Raw genomic sequence first — 13,360 nt, forward strand, 5'->3', positions numbered from 1 at the left:
TTATATGTAATATAATTTTTTTTTTCGTTTGAAGCTAATTTTATTTTGTATTTTTTATTGGGTTTCCTGTTAATTTTTAAAGTAATTTTATTTTTAAAAGTTTTTTTCTTAATATTTTTTTCGGTATTTTTCTAAATAATTTTTTATATACACCCACGTTTGTATGTATTTATTTTTTCTTCCATCGTATATTTTTTTGTAATTTTTTATGTATTTTCTTTTGTTATATTTTAATTTTTCTTATTTTTTTTTTGAGATTTTAAAATTTAAGAAACTGGAAAATTATTTGAAATAAAGAGGCAAATGAAAGAAAATTTAAAAATTATAAAAATATAAATATTTTCATGTGTTTTTTGTTGAAATATTTAATTTCTAAATTTATTTTCATATTTTTTTGAAATTAAAATTGAAAGAAATGAAAATTTAACTGAAATAAAAAGGCAAATTAAAATGATCAAAATGTTAAGTTTTTTTGCATTTTTCGTTTAAATATTGTTTTATAAATTTTATAATATTTTCATTTTTCTTTTGAAATTAAAATTAAACAAAAAATGGAAATTGAACTGAAATAAAGTTTCTATTTTTTATTTTAATAATTTCTATTTTACTGTTTAAGCTAAAATAATTTTAATTACAAACTATGTAAAAGAAATATGTTCTTTTATAAAAAAAATCAAATGATTTTTTATTTTTTTAACCAATTTTCAATTCTTTTTTGTTAAAACAAATAATCAATATTATTATTTTATAAATTTTTGTTTAAACCTTTTAATCAAAAACTGAAAATACTTATTTCTATGAAAAACTACTTTTTATTGCAATTAAAATTATTGTAGTAATTTTTACATACTTGTACTATATATTTAATTTTCGAATTCATAGAAGTTTTTAATATCGATAAAAATTTTTAATTTTTTTAAATTTAGTTAATTTCTATATTTAATTTTAGAATTCATACAATTTTTTAAATCGATTTAAATTTTTGAAATTTATTTTTGTAATTTTCTACATTATTTAATTATTCTATATTTAATTTTTTGATATCGATTTAAATTTTTTAAAATATTTTTGTAATTTTCTATATTATTTAATTTTTCTATATTAAGTTTTAGGATTCATAGAATTTTTTAATATCAATTTAATTTTTTTTTAATTAAACATCTTTTTTAATTAAATTTTTTTCTAATTTTTTGAAATTAATTTTTTTTTCAATCGCTGAACAAGTTAAATTAAAAAAAAACTCACTTGCCAAATTTATTAAATATAAATAATTACATTTCTACAAATAAAAACTTTTATTGTAAAACACGAACTAAATATCTTTTTTTTTTATAAATTTACCAAAATAGCCGTACTTTTGCAAGCGAACAAACCCATTTTTATAACCCGATCACTTACAAAATTTATTTTTTTATTTTTTGTACGTAACAATAATGGCAACAACATTTTTTTTTATTTAACACGTTCGCGGACGCAAAAAATTTTAGGGAGCTGCAAAAATATACAGGCAATTATTTTTGAAACTATGTAGTTGTAATATCCGAAATCTAATTAGACATATATTATAAGAGCAGTCAGAACATCGTATTTTAACCGTTATATACAATGAATGCTATAGCATCCACGACGATATAGATAATATTTTTCAAACCAGAATGACGTGAATGAATTTGTAAATACATTGAGAAAAGATAAAATAATATGAAAGTATCTACTGAATCAATTGGTCATTATTTTGAAATGTGTATTAATTACAAAAACTTAAGATTGTATAAAATTAAATGAATAAAAATTGGCTTTAAAGTTTGAATGCTATAGCATTCACGTAATTTTGCATCAGTATGAAAATGAATGCTATAGCATTCACGTCCGCGAACGTGTTAAGTATATTTTGGGTTTATAGATGTTATACATATACATATGTCGTGACAGCCGGCCAGTATGAGCAAAACATAGTTTGAAATATTATGTCTTGTATTTACTACTTTTGTTGCACTTTACTAAAAATTATATAAAAAATATAACGGCTTATACCTCAAAAGTAAATTTATTCATAATATATGTACATATATGCAATTTGCTCCGCCTAGCCGCCCACCTGGCGCATTTCACTACACGGTGACATAGCAAAGTGAACTTCTCAATCATTTACAACGCAAACAAATTTACAATATATTTATGTAGTTACAGCGTGCTAGATTTTTTCTATAATACTGAAATGTGAACTAATTGAATTTACTTAATTTTTTTATATATAAAGTGATGCCTTATACTTAAAAAAAAAAACTTTAATATACAGATACTATACTTATGAAGACGATGATTTTTCTTAATTTAAATTTTAAACAAGTGCTTAAATTTAAAAAATAAATAAATATTTTTAAATATATTTGAAGAGTTAAAGTTATTAATATTGAATTAATTTGTATTATTTTGTTGTAAATACTGCAAAAAAAGTGCAAACACAAAATCAAAAAATGTGTAACTACATTATCGGTTAGGGTTTTAATTTACAACAAAATAACTACAAAATGATAAATAAAAACGTATGTACATATATCGTCACCAAAAATGCAAAAAAACTTAACATCACTTTTCATAAGTTGGCAGGCGAAGGAAAAACGATATAATACTTGTAGAAACCACTCACTTTGAAACAGAATTTGATTTTTGGTTATAAAATGGTTATATATTGGTTATATCTGACAGCGGAAGAATTTAATGCTACATATATGTAATATGACTATATTTTTAATGCTACGTTGTTTTGCATTTTAAGTGACGATGTGTATATACATATATGTATTTCGTGCAATATATGCACATATATAAAAATATATTTTTATGCGTTTCAAAACACCATTAATACAATTACTTTTCTTTTTAATACGTATAATTTTAAAATATTGAACTAAAGTGTAAAAATAATTAGCATATATTTTTTAAGATTATTGTACTGAACTGATATTAGAAACATTTCTAGCCAAATATTTATTGGATACAATTTTGTCCCATAAATAGGTTGTATTCTTTGATGGTGTCAAAAAATATAAGAAATTCTTTAAAGAATTGCGAACAACTTATTTATGGATATTAAATTGTCGAAGGTACATACATACATATACATATATACGTTAAGTTTATAAAATATGAATTTAAATATAAAAAAATTCTAAAATATTGTATATTTAAAATATATGTTGTGGTGTTCTAGTGCCCTAAAAAGGTAAAAATACATATTTTTATAGGTAATTGAATTAAATTTTTTACAATTTTAAACATTTCCAAATACATTTTTTCAATAAAAAATTTATTTTGTATTTTGTATTATTTAACGATAATTTTTGTTAAAGAAAAATTCTAAAATATGTTTATTTACTAGATGGGCACGCGCACTAAAAGAATAAAAAACATAATCATTTAGTTAAAAATGCATACTTTATATTTGAATTAATTTTAAAAGAATAAAAGCATAATAACTTAGCTAAAACTGTTTACTTCATTAAACTTTTTCTTATAAATATTTGCAGTAAATATGTTTTTTTTTGTTTTTTTTTTATTATAATTCTTAAATATTTATTGTTTGTATTGATATTTTTTTTAATTTTTACAACAGACGACACTTTTTAAATATTTTTTTCAAATTTTTTTTCAATTTTTTTTATTTAAAAATTCGATTTTATTCCTTTATTATAAATTATAAGAGAAAAAATAATTAAAAGTAAATTATTATATATAATTTGAATATAAAATTAAAATTTTTTTACTCTCAAAATGAAATTAAATTTAGGCATTCAAACAATTTATTAATTTAGTAATTTAAATAAGTAATTAAATGAAATATATATTTTTAAAATTATCACTAAACAGAATTTGTTTTTTATTCGAAAAACATATAGTTTTAAAAAATGAAATAAATAATTATAAGAAATATATATATTTTTAATTTGTCATAAAATAGAAACCATACTTTTTTTATTCAAAAGTGTATAATTTTCAAAATTTGAATAAATATATCACAAAATAAAATACTTTTTTATTCAAAAAATGTATAGTTTTTAAAAATTGTATAAATAATTAAAATAAATAAAAAAATATTAAGAAATGCAAAACCTTATTTTAAATCATAAATAGCATAGTTTTAAAAATTTAAAAAATAATTTAAAGAAATATATTTTTTAAGTCAATATTTATCGTTTTATTAAGTTCACTTGTTTGCGATAATTACCGGCACGAGACGGTAAATGGAAAATTGTTAAAAAGAGCCATTACAGGGCACGGCACTCGAAGTATAACCAATTAAAAAAGCCATAAATTCGATTTGGAAAATTATTTCTATTTATTTTAAAGTATAAAATGTGTGAAAATAATCATAAATTCAGGACCAATTCACTTTTGCTCGTTATGACCACCTTTTGCCTTAACTATGGCCTTGAGACGGTCAAAAACGAATCGCAAGCTGCCCGAATGTGACTTACCGGTATTTTGGCCCACTCACGGACAATGGCTTTCTTCAGCATCTCGAGATTGGTGTATTTTTTAGTTCGGACCTTGCTCTCCAAAATGGCCTGGAGAGAATAATCCATTGGATTCGCATCTGGTGAATTCGAGAGCCATTGTGTGGTCGTAATGAAGTTCGGAACGTTGTTTTTCAGCCAGTCTTGGTTCACTCGCGCTTTGTGAGACGGTGTTATATGTGAGACGGACGATAATATGTCGCATTTGCTTTGACCTCTTCCATAATTGACTGTAATGGCTGTTTGCATATACCCATTAGAGCAGATAAGCACGTGGATTATTTTGTATGGCAGCAGCTACAGCAGCGATTGTTTCCTCCATTCGAACTTAAGGGTTTCGATGGTAAGGTCTTCTGTTGACTGTCCCATGCTCGGCAAAATTGTTTACAAGTCTCATTATGGTCCATCTGCTCGGAGGATTGCCGCCAAACGTGCGCCTATACTCTCTTTGAACCGAAACTACGGACTCCAGTGCGTGATAGCGGCGGACAATCCAAATTCTTGTTTCAGTGTACCAGTTATCCATTTTTGTTAAATGTAAAAGTCAATCTGCAAAATAAAAAAAATTAACCAGATTCATTAAATAGAAAAAAAAATTATTTATTTTTTTTGGGGGGTAGCGGCTTTCATCAGCCACCCTGTATTTATTCGAAAATCAAGCCTTTGGCCAAATCTACTCAACTCGTCAGAATAATTCATATGCTATTTCTATAAGAACTTGTAGTGTCCTCGATTTACTCATAGTAGTCTACTTTTTGGCATAGTTCATTCCCTTGAAATTTGGGTTGCGGCAAGATTGATAGAGATGAGAAAACATTGCGGCACGCTTCTTCGTAAAGTAAACTGTCCAGTGATTGTATATAAAGCCTTTCCTGCCTTTCAGTCATTTCGTCCTATGAAACACACTCCAAGCGCGTCGAATCTGTCTTCAACTCTATTATAATTTGGGTTGACTCTCCAGTTTTTTTTTTCAAAAGAAGATATCGAAATATTGTTGATGCTACTTATTTGGACAGCAGTATTGTCTCTCTATCGGAACTTGCTTTGATTTTCAGCTCTCTGGCAGCCGAATCGAAATTCTTAATACTTATTAAAAGAAAGTTGCGACCAGATTATTAGTCCTCTTTTAGGCGACATTTCTTTTAAAAACAATCAGTATCACCTCGGCAGCTCTTATACACTTGAAATAAGTTGGTGTCATTTTAAGAGTACATATTTTGAAAATATTGTATAGAATTGTGTGTTTCAACGGGAGTAATATGGGAAAACTGTGTTCTAAGTGAGACCAATTTAACTTCGTAATATTTACCTAACAAAACATTTTATAACGGTCAGATGTCGCCTGATAACCGCACCTCTTTGGAGACGCAGGGTTCCGTCCTCATTGGTGGCTTAATCCGAATATGCAAGATTAGCATTAATTGAAGCCCTGTCCATTTTTATATTTTTCCCATTAAAATTCCAAAATAACAAAACGCTTTCATGTTCAACTCCTTGGTCTTAATAAATCCAACCATAATCTTGCTGCGCATTAATGTGAAAAAAACGTTTATGAACATATGTATGTATACATATACATATATAAAGTTAACGATTTTTCAAAATTTTCACTTTCCTGTCATTTTCTCTCTCTGTTTACAAAAGTAGTAGTGTATACTTATGTATGTACATGAATGTATGTGTTTTTTTCATGGCGTCAAATGGCCTATACAGCTGACTGTGATTCCCAGACTCCACTTTTTCCAATAAAGGCGAAGCAACAGGTTTCACCGGTATCTAACATTACAACATGCGCACAACCATAAATACACTGCAACACTTCCATATTTAAGTTTTTGTGAGACTTACTTAGAGCGTATTTCAGCTCCCAGCGCGAATAAGGTTAATGTGCCAAGTTCAAGTTCATGTGGCGGGTCATAATAGGGGAAGGTCAGTATGCCGGTAAAGCGGGAAAAGGTTAATACTGTTATATTTTTCTCAGGTAACGTGGAAAATAACAGTATTTCATAAATTTTAGTTGTGGAAATGTAATTGGTAATATATTTATGGAACGTATTTGAACTTGAAACTTTCAAGTACAAAAATCAACTGATGACTATAACTTGTTCATGTGGGGAAAAAACGTGAATTACTCGGCAATATAACTGCTGAAGTGTAATAAAATTTAGAAAGCAATTTTTTAAACTTTTAATCACCGAAAACACGTACGCTTAGGCTGGAGCAAATGATAGTTGTGATATGTGCGTTATGATTAGAAGTTTTGGTAATCAGCCATTTAAAAAAAAAACTATTTCATTACGGTTTATAGAAGTTTTCCTAGAAAACCAGTTTTAGTATGTTGGTCCGGGGTCACTGTCCTTAACATACCGCTGTTTTGCTGTTTGGATTTATGCCGGAAAAAATACGATACCCATCCTTAAGTGCCTTTACATCATCCTTGGTGGTTGTGTCAAAAACATTGCCTTAGGAAAAAACAGCGGTTGTGATTCTACCGTTCTACCCTCCATTTGATTTACTGTATCATTGGAGGCTTCTCAACCCCCACACAAACGATTCCATCGATTTTAGTGGGCTGCAAGCATGACTAAAACGTCTGTTTTAGCATAGCTCAGATAACTTTGCGATGTAAATCTCATCTCACTCGAATACTAATTGCCGACTCAACACGGTATTTATATCAAATTAATGCCGACCTTTCATTTTTTACAATTAGCGACAAGTATTCGACTCCATCCGAATTTAACCTTGCCTTGCTGTATATATACATTTATATTTACATATGTATATACCATAAATTTTTAAAAGTAATGCTTTTTACACATACATACTTACATTAAATGACACATTTAACCAATTTCTTTCGTCATTCATCGTTAAGTTCATTGGCTTGTTGTTCAAAAATGCCCAGTAATGGTAGTTGCCAATTCTTGAGCAAAGAAAGTAAAATACAACAAATTAATTAAGTTTTTTCCACCGGCAAAATGTAAATTTTCTCTTCTTACTCTTGAGCTTTTACATATATCTAGAAGCTTTTGCTTAGGAAATCGGGAAGCGATAAGTCCTTTGAAGTGTTGTCTTTTCGCGTTTGATAGAAGCTCATTTATCAAGTCGGAGTATTATCTGAGTCGGTATATCTCAAAATTACAACACATGTTGCTTCTCTCACACCGGCTACCAAATGCTTAGAGTTCACCGTGAGCGTCCTTATCGCCACTGTTGCATACGCGCGCATTGCTCCAAAAAATACCTCAGAGCTTTCGCTCTATTTAAGCCAGATTTGTTGGTAATTATTTTGTGTTTAATCAAATATTTTGCTAGTAGAATTCGTGTGCTAATTTTGACCAAATAATACAAGTGCAAGTACAAGTACAACTCGGTGTACAATCTTTAGTTCAGTCAATAGTTACCTTCGCACTGCGGAAGTGCTTATCACCGTGTTCATTCGTTATTTTAGTGGTAAGTAGACGCTCAGCTGTTTTACCTACTTACCTACTCACTTACGTATAGGTTATGCTGCCGGTAGCCACGCACGTTTGTTTACATGTCGCGGCTAACAGTGTTTCTTTCCGTCTAATAGAATTTCAAACGTAAAATTGTTCTTGTATTTAATAGCAAATTTTACAATTCGTGATTTTATTATATTTTAAATTGATACTAAGTGTTATTACGGCGCACGAATATTTGGAGTAATAAAATTTCTATTAATGAAATTAAATCAATTACACAATGAAATTTTTTTGTAATGCGCGCATAATCAAAAACAAATATGTATGTGTGTAGAAAATATATTCAAGGTGACGGGTGTCCTGAAATTAACGCAAGATTTGCCGCCATTTACGTATGTAGTCAAGTGTAGTAGTAGTAAAGTAGATAACCCTGAAAAAGAGAAACAAATCTACAGTGGACAATTTAGGCCTGGTAAAAATGGAACAATGTGTCTTCATTATTGAAGCATATTTCTTAGAGGTGTCTAGGAACATATTTTTCAGAGTACCAAACGGAATCTTTTTTTATCCACTCTAATGTAAATGCATTGAAAATGTAGTAGGACAAAAAAATCACAACTTTCCCTGTTTTTATATTACGTAACTGGATGTTATTCATCCTTTTGCTAACAAATGTTTTGTTGTTATAAAGTGGAAACAGGTTTTGAGAGTTTAGTACTCAATCAATTAGAAAAACTCAGTCTGTGGCTGTTCTTCAAATATTTTATACTCTTGCAGCTTGCAAGGAACAAAGCCGGCGAAATATTCAGAGGTGAATTTATACTCGTACTAAACAAGTAAGGAAGGGCCCTTTTTACGATTAGCTTCGCGCAAACGACACATAAACCTCAAGAAGTATTCCTTGTTGACAGTTTGGATGGTTGGAAGGAATTCGGAGCGCACCACAACTCGATAATCGAAAAAAACTGTTAATATAATATTGATTTTTTACCTGCTTTAAAGTGGTTTTTCGGTTTCGGCTCACCTCTGCCAAGATATTCGGCTGATTAATCGTTTATTTCTGGATCATAAACATAGATCCAAGACTCATCGCCAGTAATAATACGTTTCATGATAACCTGATAGTCGAAAAGCATTGTTTCACAGCCGTTAACGTGACGTTTTTTCAAAAAAAAAATTAGTGATTTTAGAACCAATAGTGCTTTCACTTTTCTTAGGCCTAACTGATCTTTCAAAATAGTTTTTACCGATCCTTCCGATATTCCAACAATTCCAGTAAGTTCTCCGACTGTTAATCGTCGATTCTCAAGCACCAATTCCTTCGCGCGAAATTTAAATTAAAAAGTCTTACTATTTTTTGCCCACTGTAGTATAGTTTCTGTATTTTGTATGATAAAGATTTTGTACACATCATAAATTATTATTATACGCAAATAGTGAAAAAGCAAAAGTAACACTTAATTACTATTATCTAACAAAAAATAAAAATTTCTTCTTCTCAATTGGCGTAGACACCGCTTACGCGATTACAGCCGAGTTAAAAACATACCTATGTAAATATGTCTGGCAATGATTAGATATTCTGGCAGCCACTGATATGCTGTACTTGACACACTTTAGCACATACTATTTAGAGGATAATCTTTTAAAAACATTTACTGCAACTGATACCATGTTCAGGCCGAAAATTTAAAAGATTAGATTACATTTAAGCATTTCATAACCCAACAGTGTTCTCACTGCCGTTAGAAAAACAGCTGTTATTGTCATTCAAGAATTCACATCGCTTAATATTTATCAAAAGAAAAGATTGTCATATAGTATTTTTGGTTTTTGCACCACGGTAACACCGTTGTATATTGCATTGATTCCTTGTAAGTTTTTTCGCTAAATTTTTGTGTTTTAGCTTGTTGGCCGGTATGACCGCCAGAATGCCGGTGCAAGCCTTCTGAATGGCCTCTACGTCTGCATAACGCTTTCATTTCATGGACAAAAGCAAGAAGTCACACGGTGCCATATCAGGTGAATACCGGGAGTAGTTAATGGTTAAAATGTGATTTTTGGTCAAATAATCGGCCTTCAAATGTTGACTTCTGAGCAATTTTTGGTCGTCAGTCAATTTGTGCGGAACAAACCGTGCACACACTTTTCTTAAACCCAAATCTTCAATCAAAATGCGATAAATCGATGATTTGAAGATGTTCAATTCCATTTCCTTGAATTTGTCCAACAAAACATTTCCAGGCAAGCTTTTCTTGATCATTCAGTTTTTCTTCAAAGCTCTTACCTTTTGTCAGTTCCTGTATTTATAAACCTACAATTATTTCCTGTTAAATTTTTGAGTTTGGGAAATTTCTCTCTCAGATATTCAAATATGTATACCGTCATCGATTTAGAGGCTTGGCTCAGGCGATTCGGTACTATGTAAGGTTGATCTGCTGGGCGAAGAAATTTTGGTTACTGTGTCGTGCGTTTGGACTTGGTTGCAGTGCTTTCCAAACGGCTCTTGTTAACGCAACCTAAAAGCTAACGTCAAAAACAAGTGCTGATTTGGCAACTATCCCTCGAGGAAATCCTATCCTTCTGAATTATACAGTCTAATAATATCGTCAATACTCTAATATAATAATATTAAATATACCGGTTTACGAAATCTGACTGAAAAATTAGCTTACTGTTTTTAAATATATGTACCTGTTCATATGCATTTATAGTTTCTTTGTATATACCTATACATATGTATTTATATAGTTTTTTAGTCAATATTTTCATTAGTGTAATTTTTTATTATTTATTATTGTTTTTAAAAATACACATATATATATGTATTTACAGTCTCTTATTATATACCTACATATGTATATATTGCTTTTATAATTAATAATTTTATGGGTGCAAATTTTTATTATTTAATTTTATTTTTACAGTGATACTTTGCTATAGAGCACATCTAAGCAAAATGGATAGTTCCCGTAAGCCAAAAAGAATCAATCCTCGCCGTCATGCGAACATACTGTCGCAACTACTTTTCGTTTGGGCAATGCCGCTGCTCTTTAAGGGCGCCAAAAATGGCTTGAACACAGATGATCTCACCAAATGTATGCCAAAAGATAGCTCAGAGGATTTAGGAGATCGCTTGGAAGAGTAAGTAACAAATATTTAATAAACAATTAAAGATGCGCCAAGCTCACATGCAGCCGGGTAACTTGTACTCTCACAAAAGTTTGAAACAATTTCAAGCTTTTAAAAATGTGGTGGAAATTTTATATTTTGTATACCTTTTTTATTGGCGTAGATACCGCTGTATGGTTTATAAAGCCATATTCATAAACGTCTTGTTATCAGTAATTAGGCGTTTGATAAATTTACAGCTCTTATGTAGGTTGTCAATCACTTCTCCACGAAGTAGTTTTTGCAAAAGATTAAATTCTCTTGGTAAATTTTAGCATTAACACGCTTCATATCCAAAACATTAACCAAAGTGTGCTGAGTCGATCCATAAGAGATGTTGATGTCAAAGTAACCATTTCCAAGTACAATTTCTTGTATTCTTTCGTTGCTATCGTCACTAACAGTGGTGGGTAGATGACTCATCTGAGGCGAGTTTTCGAAGACTTCACTGAATGTTATATCAAATACTTGTGTTCGTTATAAGGTAGACTCCCCAAAACACTTTATTCTAAGCAGCATAAAATTTTAGACAAATTGTTGTTAAATTTTTTCCACGGTATAATTTGGCAGACTAACTGTTCGCGTCGTAAATAGCTGTAGCAATTAACCGCCTGAAGAACAACAAAGAGGTGGGGACCGATGGATTGGCGGCCGAGCTATTCAAACACGTCGGCGAAGAACTGATAAAGGGCATCAGCTTCTTTGTAGAATATGGTCGGACGAAGCATGCCCGATGATTGGAATTGATATTAGTTAGTTAGTTCTGCCTTTTCCAGAATGGATAAGAAAGCGAAGCAGATAGGTCTGGTAGTAAACGAGAGTAAGACGAAATAACTCTTGTCATCTAACAAACAGTCGTCGCACTAGCGACTTGGCTGTCCCGTCACTGTTGACAATCATAACAGCAGACAATAGTTACAGCAACAAGAGTCAGCCTCGCAATCTAACGCAGAATAACTCTTCCCCACAGGTGCTACTTCGGACTGAATAGGCAATTGAGAGATAAAGTTGTCTCCCGACGAACAAAGACCAAACTTGATAAGTCACTCATTATTCCCGTCTTGCTATATAATGCAGAGGCATGGACAATGCGTCCACGTTACGAGTTTTCGAGAGAAAGATTCTGCGGAAGATTTATGGTCATTTGTGCATTGGCTACGGCGAATATCACATTCCATATCCGACGTCATTGACATAGTTCAGCGAATTAAAAGACAGCGGCTACGTTGCCGAGGTCATGTCCTCCGAATGGACGAAAATACTCCAACTCTGAGAATAATCGACGCAGTACCCGCCGGTGGAAGCAGAGGAAGACCTCCACTCCGCTGGAAAGACCAGGTGGGAAAAGACCTGGCTTCGCTTGGAATCCTTTAATTGCGCCAAACAGCGAAAAGGAAGAACGACTGGCGCGCTGTTGTAAACTCGGCTATAACCTCGTAAGCGGTGTCTACGCCAATAAAGAAGAAGTAATATATTTGATAATAAGAAAAAAGCGTCCTTATCCTCAAAGTATGTATAACTAGCAACCCGCCCCGGCTTCGCACGGAAATAAAATATAAGGCCTATGTCACTCACTGAAAAAATGATTAAAATCGATCCCGCAGTTTTGATTTATTCATTACTCTCCGTGGCCCGCACGCGTTACATTTGGAGTAAAACAATTCCCCTTTCTTTATACCATGAAGATTTGCTTGCTATTTTTGGAATATCTAAATTCATACCCTACATTTTTTTGCATTTTTACATATTTATTTTATTTTTACAACTTGTTGTCTATTGGATGCATTATAAGTTGAGTTTATATTTTGTTGCTCTGACGATGAGGAAGACAAATCTGCATTCACCCCTGCAATTGTAATATTTAAATTTTCATTGACGGGTTGGGTGCCAAGAGCAACACCTGGTATGCCTTCTATAGTTTGAGAAATGACACAAAGACGCACAATAGTTTCTTCGTTTGGAGTGAGCTGATATTTAGAAAATGGGCCACCTCCTGTTGCTCGACTCTCAATTTTGTTGTGAGCTAATTTTCTTTTGATTTCGCTCTTCCACTCAGTTATAACCTATAGAAATAAGTTTGTTTTAATTGCAGTTTAATTTTGACTGAAATTTACTTACCTTTTTCCACCCGTTTACATCTTTGTGTGGAGGACCTGCAGCATTAAGCGATTCAGTTACTTCCTGCCATAACGATTCTATTGTCGGTTTATTGCGTTTCGTAAACCC

General features: G+C 31.0%; 1 protein-coding gene across 5 annotated transcripts in view; it reads left to right on the top strand.

Annotated features, from left to right (window-relative positions):
- The window catches only part of LOC105222005 (ATP-binding cassette sub-family C member 4), a 63,720-nt gene that overhangs the window by 38,307 nt on the left and 12,053 nt on the right, over window positions 1-13,360 (top strand). Inside the window, exons 1-2 of one of the 5 annotated variants that reach the window (XM_049448982.1) lie at window positions 7,896-7,973; window positions 10,891-11,107. The exons of 3 other annotated variants lie outside the window; for them this stretch is intronic. In XM_049448982.1, the coding sequence (XP_049304939.1) occupies window positions 10,923-11,107 (185 nt within the window). In that variant the 5' untranslated portion in view covers window positions 7,896-7,973; window positions 10,891-10,922. Of the gene's footprint in view, window positions 1-7,895; window positions 7,974-10,890; window positions 11,108-13,360 lie in introns of those variants that run through there. One more of the 5 variants, XM_049448981.1, reaches the window with a different exon arrangement.

Source organism: Bactrocera dorsalis, chromosome 2, assembly GCF_023373825.1.
Source record: "Bactrocera dorsalis isolate Fly_Bdor chromosome 2, ASM2337382v1, whole genome shotgun sequence".
Lineage (NCBI taxonomy): Eukaryota > Metazoa > Arthropoda > Insecta > Diptera > Tephritidae > Bactrocera > Bactrocera dorsalis.